The 20,121-nt window shown below is 41.8% G+C and overlaps 1 protein-coding gene across 1 annotated transcript in view; it reads left to right on the forward strand.

Annotated features, from left to right (window-relative positions):
- Positions 1–550: 550 nt before the first annotated feature.
- Positions 551–20,121, forward strand: part of NMNAT2 (nicotinamide nucleotide adenylyltransferase 2) — a 79,305-nt gene continuing 59,734 nt past the window's right edge. The window contains exon 1 of the mRNA XM_032226948.1: positions 551–635. Coding sequence (XP_032082839.1) covers positions 551–635 — 85 coding nt within the window. The remainder of the gene's footprint in view (positions 636–20,121) is intronic.

The following is a 20,121-nucleotide window of genomic DNA, read 5'->3' on the forward strand; positions in this document are numbered from 1 at the left end:
GTGAAACTGCAAGCATTAGCAATGGCTCCCACCCACCCACCCATTATACTTTCATTCAAATAAGAGGATAAAAAGGGGGAACATAATCTGCTTTAGCGAGTGCGGAGACAAGACTAGCATGTATTATAAATCATGATTCTGGATTATCCCCAGCAGAATACAGGAGTTTGTCGTCTTTTGAGTTGCCTTTTAAGCTTCCAGTCCGGCTTGAACATAAGTACGTATTTGTCTTCTCCCCCCCCCGGGGGGGGGAAACAAATTAAGTACCACTAATGATTCCAATATCCTGGGGGGCACAAAGGAGGACATTTCACCCTCTGCCTGAAGAGCCCAGGCGCCTTGGAGATGCCCAAGAGTTAAGCAAACTCCGCCTGGCACTGAAGGCGTTAAAACTGGGCCGGGGGGGGGGGAAATGACGCGGTTTGCGTCTGGGAGCTCTTGCCCCCCCTCTTTGCCTCTGCAGACACATTGAGAGACACACACAGAAAGAAGAGGAGAGGCCGGGCGAGCGGGATTCCGAGGGAAGCGCCAAGCCAAGCCGAAGCCAACCATGACCGAGACCACCAAGACCCACGTTATCTTGCTAGCCTGCGGCAGCTTCAACCCCATCACCAAAGGCCACATCCAGATGTTTGGTGAGTCCCCGCCCTGGGCTCAGCCCCATCTCGCCCGGGGTTTTCCGACTGGTGCGCTTGAACGGGGGGGGCTCGGGGTCCCCGGGGAGTGGGGGGGGGCGCCTAGGACGCTTCCTTGTTTGGGGATGGGGTCTCCTGGAATGGCTGCGGAGACTTAAGAGGGAGAGAAGGTCCGAGGGGGTCTTGCGCTGCGTTTGCTGTTGCTTACCCCGCGGTTCAGGGGAGGGGCGGCGGCTCCTATTGATGGGAATGAAAGCGGGGGTGGGGGCTGTTTGGAGAACACTTAGGAACGGCGTTGGAGGAGAGGAGGAGGAGGAGACCGGAGGGTCTTTAACCCCACCAGGATGGGCGCAAGGCAGGGCAGGGGCTGGGCTGGGAAGGGCTCTCCAGAGAGGCTCAAGGCGGGTGGGGTAGCTAGAGAGGGGGTTGGATGAGGGGCGGGGGGGGCAGATGGATTCTAGGCAGAAGAATAGTCCAGTAGCCAAGGGGGGGGGAGAGGGGAGGGTGGTTGTCAGAGAGTGGGGAGGCCTTGATGGAGCTGTCGTTCAGGGAGATCCTTCTCCTTGGGAAAATGTCAGCCTTGCTACCTGCCACCTGCTTCTGACGCAGGAATGGACAGTGGAGGGGGAGGAGGCAAGAACTGGACCGCTTCAATCCTCCCTCTCCCCCCCCCCCCCACCCCCGCTGCCACTATGGCATAAGCCCCTATTTACTGTTATGTGCATTTCACCCAGAAACTCTGATTTGCTCCTCTGGATGGAGAGTTGCTGGGAGTTTTAATCTTAACACTTAGCACTGGGGAAAAAAGCCTGACTGTAGGATCCTTAGATATGAAAATCAGGGTTCGTTGGCACCCCTGGTTTTCCTTTCTTTCAGATGTCTGCTGGACCTCTACAATGTGTCTGTTACACGTGAAAGGGCTGTAAACACAATTGTGTAGTTTATCACAGGGAGTTATTTAGTGTACTGGTTACGGGAGGGAGAGAGAATCAGGAGAATCAGAGGAGCATTTTGCAGCTCAGAGATGTGAAGGAAAGAGATGAGGAAATATTTTCGTGTAGCGCTAGTAGATCTGGAGGTTAGCTATATTTTTAAGACACAATCTCAGAAAAAATAAAATCAATGTATTGTTTACTTTGGGTGGAGTTGACAAATAGAACGGTCGTTAAAATTGCACTTTTAGGTACATACTAGGATTTTGGGTCCCCTATAAGCTTATTGGCCATACACGGTATGTACAATTTAATGTACAATTTAAAAGTAAAGAATGAAAAAGTACTAGTTCATTTTCTTCACTCGTTTCCCCCGAATATACATTTGTGTGTGTTGTGGCAGTGGAACCAATCCATGCTAGTGAACTGGAGTACAAAACCCCCATGTGATTTGTAACTATCCTTCAAGGTCTATTCTGCATAAGACAATGGATTATAATGGTTATTAATATGCTTTGGCAGAATAGTTAAGGTGGCTTGCTGTCCACAGCTCCAAGTGCTGAAATGGCTTCATGGGAAGAGTAGTAATCTCCTACCAATATCAGGGAGTTTAGAGATTGACGTTTTGATGAGCTGGCCATAGGTATAATGATTGGAAACAAATATCCAGGTGCCCTTAGTTCATAAGATAATTATCTATTGTACACCACTGAAAAGTGTGGAAGTGTCTCCTCTCAATAACATTTGCAAAGACAATTTAGTTAAGGAATTGTGCGACTCTGTGCAGCACAGATAGTTTTAACACTCAGGAAAAAACTATTCATATCCTTTTCACTTTGGAGGTAAATATTATTTTCAGAAAACTACACTGTAGACTCTAATTTAAGTGGAACTTCTAATAGGGCCAGAAGATGATATTCTCAACCAAATCATGGGAAAGAGTACTTTGAAAACAATGCATATACTGTGTATGTTTTTTTTAAAAAAGTATTTTTGTATCAACATTGTAAGATTATCCTACTTCTTTATGCATGAGGGATGCTTTTTTGTAATATGTTTTGTAATATATTTTCAGCTTTAGGAGGAGGAGGAGGGATATTTTGATTTAATAAACCAATATATGCTAATTGTGCTCTGCAGTTAAAATAGATTTTAGATTTTTTTTTTTTTAGATTTTATTTAGCATTTATAGGCCGCCCTTTTCCCTGAGGGGACTCAGGGCGGCTTACAATAGTAAGGGAAGGGGAGTGAAAGACAAAATACAGAAAAAAAAAATGTGAAATAACTAAAAAGTACTAAAACACAACATTCACTCAGCATTCGGGAGGGGCGGAAGAGTTTATCCCCAGGCCTGACGGGCTAGCCAGATCTTGAGGGCCGTGCGGAAGGCCTGGACTGTGGTCAGGGTACGAATCTCCACGGGGAGATTGTTCCATAGCGTTGGAGCAGCAACTGAGAAGGCTCTCCTCCGGGTAGTCGCCAGTCGGCACTGACTGGCGGATGGAATACGGAGGAGGCCAACTCTATGCGATCTGATGGGACGCAGGGATCTTCATGAGTCTAGAAATATATGTGTTGATTGGACAATAGAGCATAATCAGAACTAAAAATTCAGTCTCTTTCCCTTATATTCTTCCAGGAGACCCTCATAAAGGATTTCATATCTGCATGCCCTCCCTCCCTCCCTCCCCCCCTCTCTCTCATGTGGTATTATTGTGATGTCAATATTTGCAAACAAGAAATGGAAGAAGGGACAGGAAGGAAGGAAGGAAGGAAGGAAGGAAGGAAGGAAGCAAACCAATATTCCTTCTGAATAATCCTTTGATTTCTCACTTGTCAGCAAAGTGGGGAAAAAGTCTGGTCCATATTTACTGCACAATTATTTCTATGTAGTCCTGAGTCCCAAATTCTTGTAAATCCTTGCTTGCTCATTTGCCAATATAATCTGCTATCCACAATTCAGCTTTCTCTTACTGGTGTGAGCAGTTAGTTGCTCATGGCAGAGAATGGTTGTCACATAATTCAAGAATCTCTAAAATTGTCCTTGAGGACCAGATAATAATGGAACTGAGAACTACCGAAACAAAATGGTTAAGGAAACAGGCATCTATTTTAATATCATCTTCAAAATCATCCCAGGTGAAATTTTTCCTTCCTTCCTTCCTTCCTTCCTTCCTTCCTTCCTTCCTTCCTTCCTTCCTTCCTTCCTTACTTAAGAAAGTATAACTGAAAGGGGCTCAAGCATTGAATGTTATCTTTTTAATTATGCATAATTTGATTGGTGATATTATTATTTTGTTCAAAGTAATTAGCATCCTTTCAGATACCAGACATCCTATACATCTTAAGACAGAAATCAATTATAATGTGTTGTAAACTGGGATGGGCATTTATTTCATTGTAAAATTTAGATTTTTCAGCTACCCTCAGTGGCGCAGTGGTTAGAGTGCAGTACTGCAGGCTACTTCTGCTGACTGTCGGCTGCCTGTAATTTGGCAGTTCAAATCCCACCAGGCTCAAGGTTGACTCAGCCTTCCATCCTTCTGGGGTGGGTAAAATGAGGACCCGAATTGTTCTGTAAACTGCTTAGAGAGGGCTGTAAAAGCAGTATGAAGCGGTATATAAACCTAAGTGTTATTGCTATTGCTACCCAAATAGACATTTGCTCCAATCAAACTTTCTCCTTTCCTTCCTTATCTCTTTTGCTTCCATATCATCAACATTTGGGTAGTATGCTGCATAGAGCAGCTGTGTCTGTGTGTATACGCATATATGTATATCTGCAAATCTTTCTCTGTTAAGAACGACACAGTTTTATACCTTATAAATATAAACTGGACGCATAATAGTGATGGAATGTGCTCTGTGATGGATAATAATTCTGATTTATTGTATTGTGTGGAATTCAACTAAATAAATCATGCCCAATGCAAGGAACAAAAGCAGTATACAACTGTTGTTGCTATTGTTGCTACTGTTGTTGCTATTGCTGTGTTTAGAATTATGGTAATATTAGATATGGCCACATTTTAACGAAGTGTGAAGGTTATTTGTAAGAGATCGGTGATAATGAAATTAAAGCTTCCAGCAATGGGTATGAGGAGAGCCAGTTTGATCTAGTAGTGAAGGCACAAGCCTTGAAACCAGGAGGCTGAGAGTTCTAGTCCTGTCTTATGCATCAAAAAGAGCCGAGGTGGCGCAGTGGTTAGGGTGCAGTACTGCAGGCCACTTCAGCTGACTGTTATCTGCAGTTCAGCGGTTCTAATCTCACCGGCTCAAGGTTGACTCAGCCTTCCATCCTTCCGAGGTGGGTGAAATGAGGACCCGGATTGTTGTTGGGGGCGATATGCTGACTCTATAAACCGCTTAGAGAGGGCTGAAAGCCCTATGAAGCGGTATATAAGTCTAACTGCTATTGCTATTGCTATCAAAGTTAAGTGGGTGATTTTGGGCCAGTCACTTGTCTCTCAGCCCACAACATCAGACTCGGGTAACAGGTCAGTTGGTCAATTTCTGTCACAATCTCTGAAAAAAAAAGTGGAACCTGAACTTGGTGGAAGATGCTAGGGAAGGTGTGGGGAGGAGAAGGGAAGATAAGATATAAAATTGTAGAAACGTAGATTTAGGAATGACCAGTTCCTGCTTAGCGCAGGAGTTCAAATTAAAGTAACGTGTTTGTGGCTTGATGACAATTATGATGAAGATCTTGGTTTTTTCTTTTTTTCATTTTAAAAGACAGAGAAGGTATTTTAAAGAAAAAAATGGAAGGGGAACACTTGGTTTTAAAAGGTTTTCTATAAGGATATATTGATGAGGTTTTGTCATTAATGTCACAGGGAAACGGACACATGTCTTGAACTGAAAGTAAATGTCAGAAGGATAAGAGGAGAAGCAATGTCCTGTTTTAGATCTGTGGAAATTTAATGGTATTGCAGAAACTGATTGCTTCTACTCAGGAGTTGTTCAGTAATACAACTGCTAGGTCCACCCATTCATTGACCTTATTTTTTCCTTTTCTCTTTTGGTTTTTTTTTTTTTTTGGATTAAGTAAAAAATATATGGAGAAATAAGAACCGATAAATACATATTGCTCCCTTTATTACGCTATCTTTCCTAAGCCTTTGAGCGACAGGACAGTTGCAGCATAGCTATCTGTTCTGACGCCCTCCTCCATCCAGTAACGAATGCCGAGACAAGCTTAACTGGAATGTACTTTAATAGCAAGACACCAAGACCTTGGTGGCTGAAAGCCAAGCAGAACAAACAGATAAGGACCTTGGCAGCAACTCAGACAAACTCAGGCAGCAATAAACACAGATAAGACTTGGCAGCAATCCAGCCTGCCGAGCTCACAGTAATGTCCTCCGACATTCAATCCTGCGTTGACTTCTGCAAAGAGGGCCGTGTGCACAAGTAGGTTTTTATAGTTTGGAGAGGAGCCTAATGACCACCAGCTGAGTGCAATCACCTCCTGTAATTGCGTAATTGTTCCTGACGCCTAGTAGCTCTTTGATGGCATGCATCCAGGAACAACTCACTACTGGCCACCAGCTCACTCTCCCTTGTCTCCTCCCCACTGGTCCAAGGCTCAGGCGCCTCCTGGTGGCCAACCAGCCTCTCTGCACCCTGCTCAGAGTCGGAACCCTGTCCAGGGTCCTCCTCATCCTCCAGAGCCATCGCATAGGGCCCCTTGCTGTCGGAGTCTGGTGGCAGCTCCAACGGCTCCTGCTGGGCCACAACAGCTATCCCTTTGGGAAATGCTATTTTAATAATTTTCAATATATCACCAATCTTGCTTCATTCTGCACTTTTGTACAGTTGCATCCAAGAGAGGTGACACTTTTGCTTTCTCCAATAACACTACGAAATAAGGGTGCCTATGAAAGCATTATCCGTGATCCTTTAAATATTTTTGTAGTATTTATTTATGTTCCATACAGTGTATTGTGACAATGCAGTAAAAGGCAGTATAGTCATTTTTTTCTTTTTATCAAGAGAGTATTATTTGTGGTATGGAGTTTGGGACAGTTTTCATGGATATAAAAGTTTGATGTATGACATTATGTAAGTAAAGCAGAATATAAATTTAATAAATTATTATTATCAGTAGCAGTACGTGGTAGCTATGACAATAGCATTGACGATTCTATTGACATATGCATTTGTGAATCTGCCTGCAATTATTGGGACTGCTGTTTGAATTAACATTTACAATTGATATTAGTACTATTTGTTAGGTAAGCTCCCCGTTGGGAGAATGAGTGCGTTCAGAGAAGAGTTGTGAGAGTTGTGTTGGAGAACACACAAACCAGCATACAGAGACACTGCAGTTTAAATAGGCTTTTTACTTTCGTGGAAATAGAGGTATCAGAGTCCATCAAACAGTCCAAGTCATACACGGATAAGACAGTCAGTCATTAATGTCTTTCAGTTAAGGGATAATCCAAATAACATAGTCCATAATCATACAAACAGTCTGGTACTCAAAGTTTGCTAGCAGTTGCAAAACTTAAAATAGCTCACGGCACTTTCTAACAGCCGGCTTCCAAAACACTCAGATCAGATCAGCCCAGCATCTAACAAACAGAGAGCTAACAGTCATTCTGGCTCCCTCTCATGGCCGATTAAGGAAAACAGCAACCAATCACATTTTACAGTATGATTTAAAGAAACAGGTATAGCATTGTTACATGATTTATATATTGCCAACCCAAACATTAGATTATATTCCTAACACTATTCATTCTGTACTTTCATTCCATCAATTATAATGATTTCTGTAGTTGAGGGGAAATGTCTTAAGTTTTTTTGTATTATGTACTAGAACAAAGCATGAAATGTTTTCTTTGGAACAGTTTTACCCAGAGGCAAGAATAGTCTTTTTCCTCTTAAAGGCTAGTCAAGATCTTGTTATTTTGGAAGGTTAGAATGTATTGTCCTGAATGAGATGCAGTACCATAAATGTTATATTTTAGGGTGAGATAATTATGGTAGGACACATACATTTTGTCACCATTGTTTTATTTGTAATTATGTGTATTTATTGGGTTGTAAGCTATTTAGATTTGGTGAAGGCTACATAAAAGTCTAATAAATAATAGGAAGATTATGTACAATGAATTAGGTAATTAATAGCAATAGCAATAGCAATAGCAGTTAGACTTATATACCGCTTCATAGGGCTTTCAGCCCTCTCTAAGCGGTTTACAGAGTCAGCATATTGCCCCCAACAACAATCTGGGTCCTCATTTCACCCACCTCGGAAGGATGGAAGGCTGAGTCAACCTTGAGCCGGTGAGATTAGAACCGCTGAACTGCAGATAACAGTCAGCTGAAGTGGCCTGCAGTACTGCACCCTAACCACTGCGCCACCTCGGCTCATTAATTAATCTCTCTAGCCTACTCTTGTAGGCTATAGAATAGTTCTCATCAGAGGGAACAAGGTTTGTAATAAAGGCCTGATCCAGTGCAATGATTTAAGAGGCAAAGATCCCGTACACAGAACTAAGATCTTTTGTTGCAAAGTCTATACACAAAATATGACTTTGAGGCCCTTTGCCAAAAGTAGTCCTGAGTCATGATTTCATTGGGAAAAAAAGAGAGAGAGATTTTGCTTGAAATGTGATGTGATTTTAGTCTGGTGTGACTCATTTACATCTGCATATCCTTCCTAGATGTTGAAGTCATTGAGTAATGAGCAAGCAAATGAGAAACAGTGGAAATATACAATTCCTCCAATTATACTTCTAGTATGATGCAATTTTTCATCTGATAAGAAGGCATAGCTGAACTAGCCAAATTGGACTCATTATTCTGAAATGCCAATTAAATTATTTTGCTATTACTGTGCCTTTTTTCCTAATCTACACTGATAGAAATAATTAATTTTAAAGTGATCTATTATTAGCCGAGTTCTTATGTGAGACCGCCTCCTGCCGATTACCTCCCTCAGACCGATAAGATCTCACAGGTTAGGTCTCCTCCGGATTCCATCGGCCAGCCAATGTCGGCTGGCGACTCCCCGGGGGAGAGCCTTCTCTGTTGCAGCTCCGGCCCTCTGGAATGACCTCCCCGTGGAGATCCGGACCCTTACTACCCTCCCGGCCTTCCGCAAAGCCACCAAGTCCTGGCTGCTCCAGCAGGCTGGGGGGCTTGTGAAACATCCAGCCCCACGGAAATTGTGAATGTTGCGTCTTTTTTAAAGTGTTGTCTTTGTCTATTTATCCCCTTTCCCTTGTCTGTTGTGAGCCGCCCGGAGTCCTCCGGGAGTGGGCGGCATAGAAGACAAATGAAATGAAATGAAATGTGTACATATTCCATCTTCTTTTCCAACTAGTTAGAATTCAAGGAAATTGTTTTAATAACCTCTAAACTGAGCTTTCAACCAACAGGAAGGATGAGCTGATGTCACACCAAACTCCTTTAAATATCTGCCTCTATCTTGAGTAGAGTTCTGATTTGTTTCAATTACTGACTATCAACAGTAATAACCTTTCTAGGTATAAAAATCAAATGACCAAGAGCTTACCTCATGCAAAAAGAAAAAGAATAATATATAAACCCTGTATATAAAGTATAAACATGGAGGAAAGAAAAATGATTACAATTAACATTAATCGACTTAATTCGGTAACTAAAAGGAAAAGAAAACATTCCATAAAAAAAGAATAATCTTCCAGAACGTAACCAAAACCATTTTTAACATGCAAAGCATGTGCATTACTTATTATTCACTGTACTTCTCCTCCTTGTGAATTGTGGAGACTCTCTTTCTCTGCCTCTATTTAAAAAATTCTAGTTAATTCCAAACGAGGAACGGCTTTTCTCAAAATCGAACTCCAGTGATGCCCCAAGAGATAATAAGAGAAAAAATGTTAGCGAATATTCCTAGAATTATTTTTTCCCCTGACAATCTCTTATGTTTATAGGCACAAAGTGGTGTCTGTACCATTATTTGAGGGGTGGGGGAAACTGCACGAAGGGACACACCGGAAATGCATTTGCACAACTCCAAAGGATTTGAAAACTATTTTCTACTCAGAAAAAGCATAATCAAAAGCAATCAGGGAAAAGAACGACCAGCAAGGTATGAAGAACAGATGGCAGGAATATAGAGAAGAGGTTTATGGCAGCAACAAAGAGATTCATTCCCCCCCCCACACACACACACTCTCCCTGCAGGAAGAAAATGTGTGGGCAATTGCAAAACAGTAAGATCCCAGGTGTTGCTATCCCTATAGAATGGCTGAGGCTTGTACACCCACAGTCACCACAACCTTGTGCCAGAAAATCTGGGGAATGAATAATGGACACAGGATCAGAAATAATCAGTATTCATTCCGTTGTTAAGCAGGGGTGACTACAAGGATTGCTCCAATTACCACACAATTGCTCTCATCCCTCACGCTAGCAAGATTCTCCTTAATATCATACAACAACATCTGGTGCTGACCATTGAAAGACCAGGTGTTCAAACTGGCTTCAGAAGGGTTTAGGACAGTTGTGACTCTACTGCAAATCTATGCTGGGTCCTGGAAATAATCTCAAAAACATCAAAAGAACATCAATACCTGCTTTATTGACTACAAGAAAGCCTGTGATTGTGCTGATCATGATCAGCTGTGGAGAGACTTAGAAGGCCTGGGGTTACTGTTCTGACCCCCCCCCTCCTTCGCTCGTTCAAAGACGGCAGGCAGACAGACTTAAAAGGAAATAACTTTATCAGTCCTTGGCTCAGATTGGCTGCGAGCCCAAAATGAACATAAATAAAGTCTCTGGCAAGAAGATAACAGAATGCAAAAACAAAGATCTCTTACGGCCAAACTTGGTGTACAGAAAGAAAGCAAATCACTTCTCCAAGTGTCTCTCACAAACAAACCACGACCGATGAACAATGAACCATGAACGAACGATGAACGTTGACTTCTGCAACCAGGGCGTGGCACCATCCGTCCTTTTATCTCCAGAAGACGACACTAACGAGCCCCAGCTGCATTGTTAATCCTGCATCCCGTATCAACTCACAGCAAACTTCTGCTGAGTCACAACAGGTTACTAACACATCTGGTCAAGTTGCTGCAATCATTGTACACAAATCGGGAAGCCAGTGCTTGAACACCATATGGAGACACTGAGTGGTTTAAGATAGAGAAAGGAGCGTATTAAGGCTACATTCTTTCAGATTTCTTTTTCAATCTGTATGCTGAAGTGATCATGAGCGAGCTGGATCCTGAAGAATTAAAAAAAAAAGGAGAAAAATGGGAGGGAGGAGCATTTACAACTTTCCTTATGCTGACGATACAGCGCTCTTCTTAGAAATGAAAGAAAGTCTGAAGCATATGATCATAAGGATTAAAGAAGAAAGTGAGAAGCTTGGCATCTTCCTGCAAGGAACAGAAATGTCAAAATAAGAACTGTCAGTGAAGAGATTGAATGTGTGCAAGAATCAGTGACGTGCGGTGAGGTTTACGGCTGGTGAGGCACTGACACAGTGGTGGGTTTCAATTTTTTTTAGACTTGTGGATGACTCTGCTTAACTGTTTTAAAAAAAATGTGACCCGTCAAAACCGCGGATGACAAAAGCGCGCTCGACGAAAGCGCGCATTTGACGTCATCACAGCGCGACGAAAAAAATTAAAAATTGAAATAAAAATAAAATTAAAGCAAGCCGATTCACATAAAGGTAAGGGTTAGGTTTAGGGTTAGGGTTAGGGTTAGGGTTAGGTTAAGGGTTAGGGTTAGGTTTAGAGCGTTAGGGTTACGTTTAGCGTTAGGTTAAGGGTTAGCGTTAGGTTTAGCGTTAGGTTAAGGGTTAGGTTTAGGGTTAGGGTTAGATTTAGGGTTAGGTTAAGGGTTAGGTTTAGGGTTAGGTTTAGGGTTAGGTTTGGGGGGGTTAGGGTAAGGTTTTCGCTTTATTTTTACATTTATCGATCACAGCGCGATGTTTTCATCGCGCTGTGATGACGTCATGTACGCGCTTTCGTCGAGCGCGATTTTGTCGTCCATGGTTTTGTGGTGGAACAAAAAAAAGCGCCCTCTACAGGAGGAGGCAGGAGAACGACGTGCCTCACCTACATCAGGAATTTTTAGGCTTTTAACCCTTGCTTAACTCTGCTCGAGTGATCATAAAACGCCTAAAGTCAGACTAGATAGATGAGGCATGTTGTTCTCCTGTCTCCTCCTATAGAGGGCGCTTTTTAGAGCCGAGGTGGCACAGTGGTTAAATGCAGCACTGCAGGCTACTGCTAGATCAGCAGTTCAGCGGTTCAAATCCCACCGGCTCAGGGTTGACTCAGCCTTCCATCCTTCCGAGGTGGGTAAAATGAGGACCCGGATTGTTGGAGGCAATATGCTGACTCTCTGTAAACCGCTTAGAGAGGGCTGAAAGCCCTATGAAGCGGTATATAAGTCTACTGCTATTGCTATTGCTATTTTTAGAGGCTTTTTTAAACAGTTAAGCACTAAGCAGAGTCATCCACGGTGACTCTGGCAGCAACTAGCTCAGCCTGACCTCAGCTCTTGCCTTTTTCCTTTTACATTTTTTTTTCTTTTCATGATGACAGTGGTGAGGCTCTGCCTCCCCTGCCTCCCCCGACTGCACGTCCCTGGCAAGAATTCACTTTCCTAGGACCCAGATTGATCCAAGCGGTGAATAAGGTCCAGAAATAAAGTGTCAAATTGCCCTGGACTGCACAGCAATGATAAGCATGAGTCAAGTATGGAAAAGCAAGGACATCAGCCTGGCAACAAAATGCAGATTAGTCTGCATTGTTGGGTGTCCCATAGCTACCTACAGTCCAGCTATCTTGGACCATGAAAAAAAAAAGAGGAAAATCAACTTGTTCAAGCTGTGGTGTTGGCATAAGCTCCTTGGGAAACAAAGGAGATAAACAAGCGAATACTGAAATGCATAAAATCAGATGTATCATTGGAAGGCAAAATCACAAAATTCTACCTTATTTTTTTCAGCCATGTAATGTGCTCAAACTCACTGGAAAAGGCAATTATGCTTAGAATGTTTTGGCAGGAAAAGGAAATGAACAGACCAAAACCCATAGTGGCTAAAACACCATCAAAGCTGATACCATCTAGAGCATAAAACAACTGAAAAGTATCAATTTTTAAAAATTGGAAAATGTTTGGAGAGCCAGTTCATAGAACCACGGTGAATTGGACATGATTGAACAGATCACCATCATATGTTATATATCTAATACAATCAGTGGTGGGTTTCAAAAATTGTTCGAACCTACTCTGTGGGTGTGGCCTCCTTTGTGGGAGTGGCTTGTTGTCCATGTGACCGGATGGGAGTGGCTTGCTGCCCATGTGACCGGATATGAAGATGCCGACAACACTTGTCAGAGCCACCTTAAATGACATCACACACAGCACTGGCATGCATAAGAATATGATGCAAACTTGTTTTTTAAAAGGCATCTTTGGTTTGCGTTAAAACAACTTCAACACACGCAATGTTCTGATTGCACCGCAAACGCAGTAGTCATCCTTACCTTTCACAGAGGCACTGAGTTTTATAAATAGGAGCATGATAGCGTAGAATAATCATATCCAAGGACAAGTGGGGGGTTTCAAAAAATTTCAGAACCTCTTCTGTAGGTGTGGCCTGCTTTCCGGGTCCACTGGTGGAACCACTTCTAACCGGTTCGGTAGATTTGACGAACCGGTTCTATTGAATAGGTGTGAACTGGTAGGAACCCACCTCTGAATACAATCTTACAAATCTTTTACAAAGATGTGTCCCTTATATAAAGAGATACCAGATAGACATAGATACTGTATAACTAACATTATTATGTTAGTGTTGCCAATATAATCAACAGGTCTTTATTAATAATATATTAGATTCCCTGCTTCTGTCATGTTAAATGTATTCAGTGTGGGAGCTACCCTATTAATGAAAGTGATAAATGGATTCACCATTCTTTAAACAACCTACAACTTGCATAAATTACTTCCTGAAGTATTTTCAAACTCCCGGACAATTAATGAATTAATGTTCACTTTCCATTTTTTAATATTTACTAAGTTTTAAAAAGTTTTTTTTTTAACTAGTCTTCCCATTTCCATGTACCACTGTGACAGTTCAAACTTATGTCTACTCAGCAATAATAATCATTAAATTAAGTATTTATTTTATTATTTATTATTAAAATTTATATGCCGCCCAATCCCGAAGGACTCCGAGTGGCTTAAAGTAGGATGTGTTCCTCAGGTAATTGTGTATAGGATTAAAGTCCTGGTAATCTGTGATCTAAAGCAAAAGAAACAGCTTTTTGCAAGGTTTCACTATCAACTCACCAAGCCACAAATCTTTTCTTAGAAATCACCAAGTCTGACTACTTACAGTACAATCCCGTATTAGGATTATTTTGCAAATTGCTAGCATTGAGAAGACCCATTACATTCCACAGTAATTCACATTAGAAGTTTTTCAGTCAGAAACACAATCCAAAAAGAAAAAAAAATCTCAATTCTGCAAGTGAACTGAATTAAGCAGATTAATGAATAAGTGTTAATTTGTTCTTTCCCTTTGCTTTCAAGGCTTGAATTAAATAAATGGAAGAAAAGATGTGAATGCCACTAGCAGAACTGCAAGTGGAAGCTTAAAAATAGTATAAATAATTATTACGTTCTTCCCCGTGAGTGTTTTTCTGAATTAAAACTGAAGTATCATTGAGAATTGTACATTACAAATATTCTTTATGGATGGCAGAATAAATGTAGGTTTTGTTCTTTTTACAATATATCTAAAAACAATACTCTACCAGGTTTTATGTTTACCACCTGTAAGATTAGACATTGCAAGAGCTGTTTATGCCTCTTTAAAACATTACATGTGGTTAAATGTTTATTTAGCAGAGGCTTTTGTCATTTTCTGATATAGTTGTTTCTGGTGAAACTCCATGTTTCTCTGTAGCTTCCATAATGTACATTAAAAATAAGGTAAGTGCATAGGTTGTTTTTTTTTAAAAAAATAGGGAATTATACATTGATCAGTGACCAAGAAAAGGAAACAGAAGTCTTTTGTGGGAGAATTCAGTCAAGTTCCAGCAGTATCAGAGGTGGGTTCCTACAGGTTCACACCAGTTCGGTAGAACCAGTTCGTCAAATCTACCGAACCGGTTAGAAGAGGTTCCACCAGTGGACCTGGAAAGCAGGCCACACCTACAGAAGAGGTTCCAAACTTTTATGAAACCCACCACTGAGCAGTATGAATGGTGAGGGAAACTTTGTTCTGAATTCAACTATACATGCTAGAAATGAAAGAGTTTCTACACTGGAACGTATCAGAGAAGGTGAGAAGTTGTTCAACAGCATGGGTGAAGCTCCTCAAGAGGGTAGAAAAGGAAGTGAATCCTAAGAACACAAACCAGAAGATACGTGGAAGGAAGCATATGTCCCAGCAAAGCAAGAATATTAGGAGGCATTCAGTATCATTGGAGTTCAGAAACAGAGTCCCATTTTTGAAGACAACCCTCAGCTACCCTAGCTTTTGGGGAGACTGGGTGCTTTGCAGTGGTGGGTTTCAAAAATTGTTTGAACCTACTCTGTGGGTGTGGCCTCCTTTGTGGGAGTGGCTTGCCGCCCATGTGACCGGATGGGAGTGGCTTTCTGCCCATGTGACCGGATATGAAGATGCCAACGACACGTGTCAGAACCACCTTAAATTACCTCACACACAGCCCTGGCATGCATAAGAATATGATGTAAACTTGTTTTTTAAAAGGCATCTTTGGTTTGCGTCAAAACAACTTCAACACACGCAATGTTCTGATTGCACCACAAACGCAGTAGTCATCCTTAGCTTTCACAGAGGCCCTGAGTTTTATAAATAGGAGCATGATAGTGTAGAATAATCATATCCAAGGACCAGTGGTGGGTTTCAAAAAAATTTGGACCCTCTTCTGTAGGTGTGGCCTGCTTTCCGGGTCCACTGGTGGAACCTCTTCTAACCGGTTCGGTAGATTTGACGAACCGGTTCTACCGAATAGGTGCGAACTGGTAGGAACCCCCACCTCTGGTGCTTTGATTTGAAGGGAAATGAAACCCTAGTTGGCAATCATTGTACTATTAGTGGAAGGATGATAGTGTACTATTAGTGGAAACCCTAGTTGGCAATCATTGTACTATTAGTGGAAAAATGAAGCTGCAACTTGGGGAATACAAGAAGAGGATAAAATACTTAGGTAATTTAAATCAATCAAAGTCTCCAGGGCTGTAATGTTATGTAGGAATAACCTTGGGAGACAGGGTGAAGAGACACAGCCAAGACAATGGTCAAATAAGGCTCCGCTTATCCTGGAGAAAACGAAAGGGACAGGTATAGAATAGAGAAGACCTGGCTTGACTGTATAATGAAAAAAAGATCTGCATGTTCTCTAGGAGATCAAAAGTTAAATATGAGATTCCAGTGTGATGCAGCTACTAAGAATACAATTTTGGTATAAACTAATAGAAGCAAATTACAGATAATAGAAAATAATTGTCCCAGCCTTCTCTGTTTCGGTTAGGTCAGAGGTGGTATTCAGCCAGTTTGCACCGGTTTGTGTGAAACGGTAGCGGAAATTTGGCCTGGGTAGCGACTGCTGTCTGGCCACACCCCTGAACCAGTCGCCGCTTGCTCACCCTGCCCTCCTTCCCCCTTGCTCACCTAGCTTCTGTTCCGGTCGCCTTGGTGGGAGGGACATGGTGAGGTTCGGCTGCCTTTCGCGGGAAGCCTCCAGCCACTGGTTGTTTTCGGCTGCCTTCCGAGCAGCTCCACTGCGACGCCATTCCTTTGGCGCAGCAGGCCGTTTTCCTGGCTGGGTCTGGCGGCCAGCCGCGAGTGACACTGGCAGACAATTGGGTGCCTTCTAGCATTTATTTGATTTGAGGGGTGTTTCTCTATGTATGCATGCATGTGGAGGGAATTCCACTAGTGGGAGTGTTTATATGTGGTAACCCATTTCACATATCTGTAAACTTTGGTGAAACTATCTAGGAAAAGATATAGTATGTGATTCTTCTAGTTGTGTGCATAGTTGTGTGTGGATTTTGCCCCTCTTCCCAATAATATAATAAAAAAGATTTTATCCTGCTGCTGAAGGACAAATAATATACAAGAATACAATGGTAAAATGTCCCCTTTCAGTGCAGAATTATTCTTTAATCAATAATTGTGCTGCATTCTAAGGAGACAACAATGCTCTTGAATAAAATTTCCCATCTGCCAATAAAGAATTCTCTGACAGATTCTCTTCAAAACATCATTTCTTCTTATACTGTAGGAGGCATGCAGATTTGAACATCAAGTTTCCGTAGTTTATTAGTCTGGGATTTTTAAAGGAACACTATTTTCTATTATTACTGGTAATAACAGTGAAGCATCTTTTACATTTTTTTTGCCTTAAATATAACTTTATCAGCTTGGGATGTTGGGATTTTTTTTTTTGAACAATGACTTTATTGATTGTTGATGAAAGGAGCGAGAGGAATAGATTTCTTGAAAATGCTTGGCTTTGTTGAGAGTTCCATTTCATTACTAGATTATTGTAATAAAAGTAGTAATACAATAAAGAAAAAAGTGTTCTGTGATCTGACAACAAAGAAGGAACATTTGCATCGCTTCATATCACCTGAAGCACAACATTATTCAGTAGTTCACCCAATCAGCAAATAAATAGCAATGATGTCCCCGCAGGTATGATGCTCTTCCATTATTTTGTAGTGCGTCGAGCATTTTATCACGACTCTCTTGATGTAAATTCATTCTCTCCTTCATTTTTCAACTCATTTTATTTAGATGAACATTCAACTGGGGGGGAAAAACAACCCCGTGACATATAGTTCCTGGGGTTCTTGAAGGAAGGATGAGATACAAATACACAAAATTCTTTGCAGATAATTAGAAAAAGAAAAGAAAAATAGTTTTGAGGCATAAAAATAAATGCGATCGGCAGGAACACTTTAAAAAGGAAACAGTTGCTAATGTTTTAAATCGAAGAGCTTGGCTAAAATGAGAACTCGAATCTCTTAGGTGACGAACATCACCAAACAACTCCACTGTATTTCGGTTACACAGATGTCTTTTTATGTTAAACAGACTGGATGCCCAGAGGGTGTGAAAAGGAAGGGTATGGCTGTGAGGTTTTTGCATTCGCATATTTTTTGCATACATTTCTGTTGAAGGAAAATAAAATGCAATTTGAAAAAAAAAAAAAGAAAACCATCTGGATTTGCCTGAATGCTATTCTGGGTAATTATTTTGTCATTAATGTGTGAGGAGAAGTCTTCATATCCTGGCAGTAAGATAACAAATGGGATCACGAAAGGGAGATTCTTTCCCAAATAAAATTCCTCTCCCTATAAATCAATCTTAGACCTTGCCAAGTCCCCTTTTTAATTGTCACTTGGTTGGCAATGGTAAAAATGAAACAAAGGTGAATGTGGATTTAGATCAAACCCCATTGGTGCGTTAAAAGCACTGCAAACTTTAATCCAATGAAATCAATCTATACTTATCTGTTCTGACCCGCCTCCTCCGTCCAGTAACGAAAGCCGAGACACGCTTAATGAGAATGTCCTTTAATAACAAGACCAGACTCTCGGTGGCTGAAAGCCAAGTAAACAAACAGATAAGGACCTTGGCAGCAAGTCCGACAAACTCTAGCAGCAATCCAGCCTGCCACGTTAGTTTCTCTTTAGTCCAAGCGTTGACTTCTGCAAGAAGGGCGTGGCACAAGCAGTCTCTTTTATAGGCTGGAGAGAAGCTTAATGACCATCAGCTGAGTGTAATTACCTCCTGTAATTATGTAGTTGTTCTTGACGCCGAGTAGCTCTTCGACGGCGTGCATCACTGTTGGTTTCTGGATCACTCTCCCTTGTCTCCTCCTCACTGATCCAAGGCTCAGGCACCTCCTGGTGGCCAACCAGTCCTTCTGCGCCCTGCTCGGAGTCGGAACCCTGTCCAGGGTCCTCCACATCCTCCAGGGCCGACTCATAGGGCCCCTCGCTGTCAGAGTCTGGTGCCAGCTCCAATGGCTCCTGCGGGGCCACAACAGCAGTGAGTTGTTCCTGGATGCACACCATTGAAGAGCTACTCGGCGTCAAGAACAATTACGCAATTACAGCTGGTGGTCATTAGGCTCCTCTCCAGACTATAAAAAAGACTGCTTGTGCACACGGGCCTTTCGCAGAAGTCAACACATTGACTAAAGAGAACTGTTGTTGTAACTAACTTGGCAGGCTGGATTGCTGCAAAGGTTTGTCTGAGTTGCTGCCAAGGTCCTTATCTGTTTGTTTGCTTGGCTTTCAGCCACCGAGATTCTGGCCTTGTTATTAAAGGACATTCTATTTAAGCTTGTCTCGGCATTCGTTACTGGACGGAGGAGGGGGTCAGAACACAACACTATTGTAACTTGGTGGACCTGCCTCTTCTTCCTGCCCATCTTTCTCATCTGACAACATGTCTAACAGAGCCATAATCTGTGTCTCAAATGGCCCTCTCCAAAACTACAGATGTAGCCCTTTCATTTGTAACCCCCCAAATTGTAATTTGTAATATGGAAAAAATTGTAATTTGTAATATGGAGAAGGGAAAGGAGAGGAGGAAGGAAGGAAGGAGAGAAGAAAGAGAAGAAAGGGGGTAGGAAGGAGGGAGGGAAGGAGGGAGGGAAGCAAGGAGGGAAGGAGGGAGGGAGGGAGAGAAGGAGAGAAGAAAGGAGGGAAGGAAGGAGGGAAGGAAGGAGAGAAGGAAAGAAGAAAGGAGGGAAGGAAGGAGGGAATGTAGGAGAGAAGGAAGGGGGGAAGGAAGGGGGGAAGGAAGGAGAGGAGAAAAGAAAGGAGGGAAGGAGGGAAGGAAGGAGAGAAGGAGGGAAGGGGAAGGAGGGAGGGAAGGAAGGGGAATAGGAGAGAAGAAACGAGGGAAGGAAAGAGGGAGGGAGGGAAGAAGAAGTAGGACCGTTGTAAGATAAGATGGATCTATAGGATGTTAAAAAAGCAAGCTTCAAGTATATTGTCAACAGTAGGGAAAAATTGTTATAAATACATATTATTAATAACAGTTATGAGATCATATAATTGTGAATGTATATATGAAATTGATAAAATAATAATAATGATAATGATAATGATAATAATAATGTTTTAAACATATAGAAAGGTTTTAACCAAAAATCTTTTTTATATATACGTTAGGACAAAAAAGCCAGTGAAATCAACATGTAGTTAACTGACACTATGTTCTACTCAGAACGTATCAATCAGTTGTCTGTCTGTCTGTTCTGTCTGTCTGTTTGTTGGTCTCTTTATTTCATGGAAGTTCTTTCCCATCGGAGAATAATATGAGTCATAAGAGCATTTGAGCTATTTTTTCCTCTCTCTTCTTTCATATTCTGAAACTTACCTTTTTGCACAGCAGTACTTAATATTCCCTTAACTAAATAAATAATAAAGCCACCAGCCATATTAATCTAGCCTCTGCCACGAATTCATGCAAAATTCATACAGAACGGATGCTTTCACTGATGAGAATTTGTCCATTTCTTCTTCAGCCC

Source organism: Thamnophis elegans, chromosome 11, assembly GCF_009769535.1.
Source record: "Thamnophis elegans isolate rThaEle1 chromosome 11, rThaEle1.pri, whole genome shotgun sequence".
In the NCBI taxonomy this organism is placed as follows: Eukaryota; Metazoa; Chordata; class Lepidosauria; order Squamata; family Colubridae; genus Thamnophis; species Thamnophis elegans.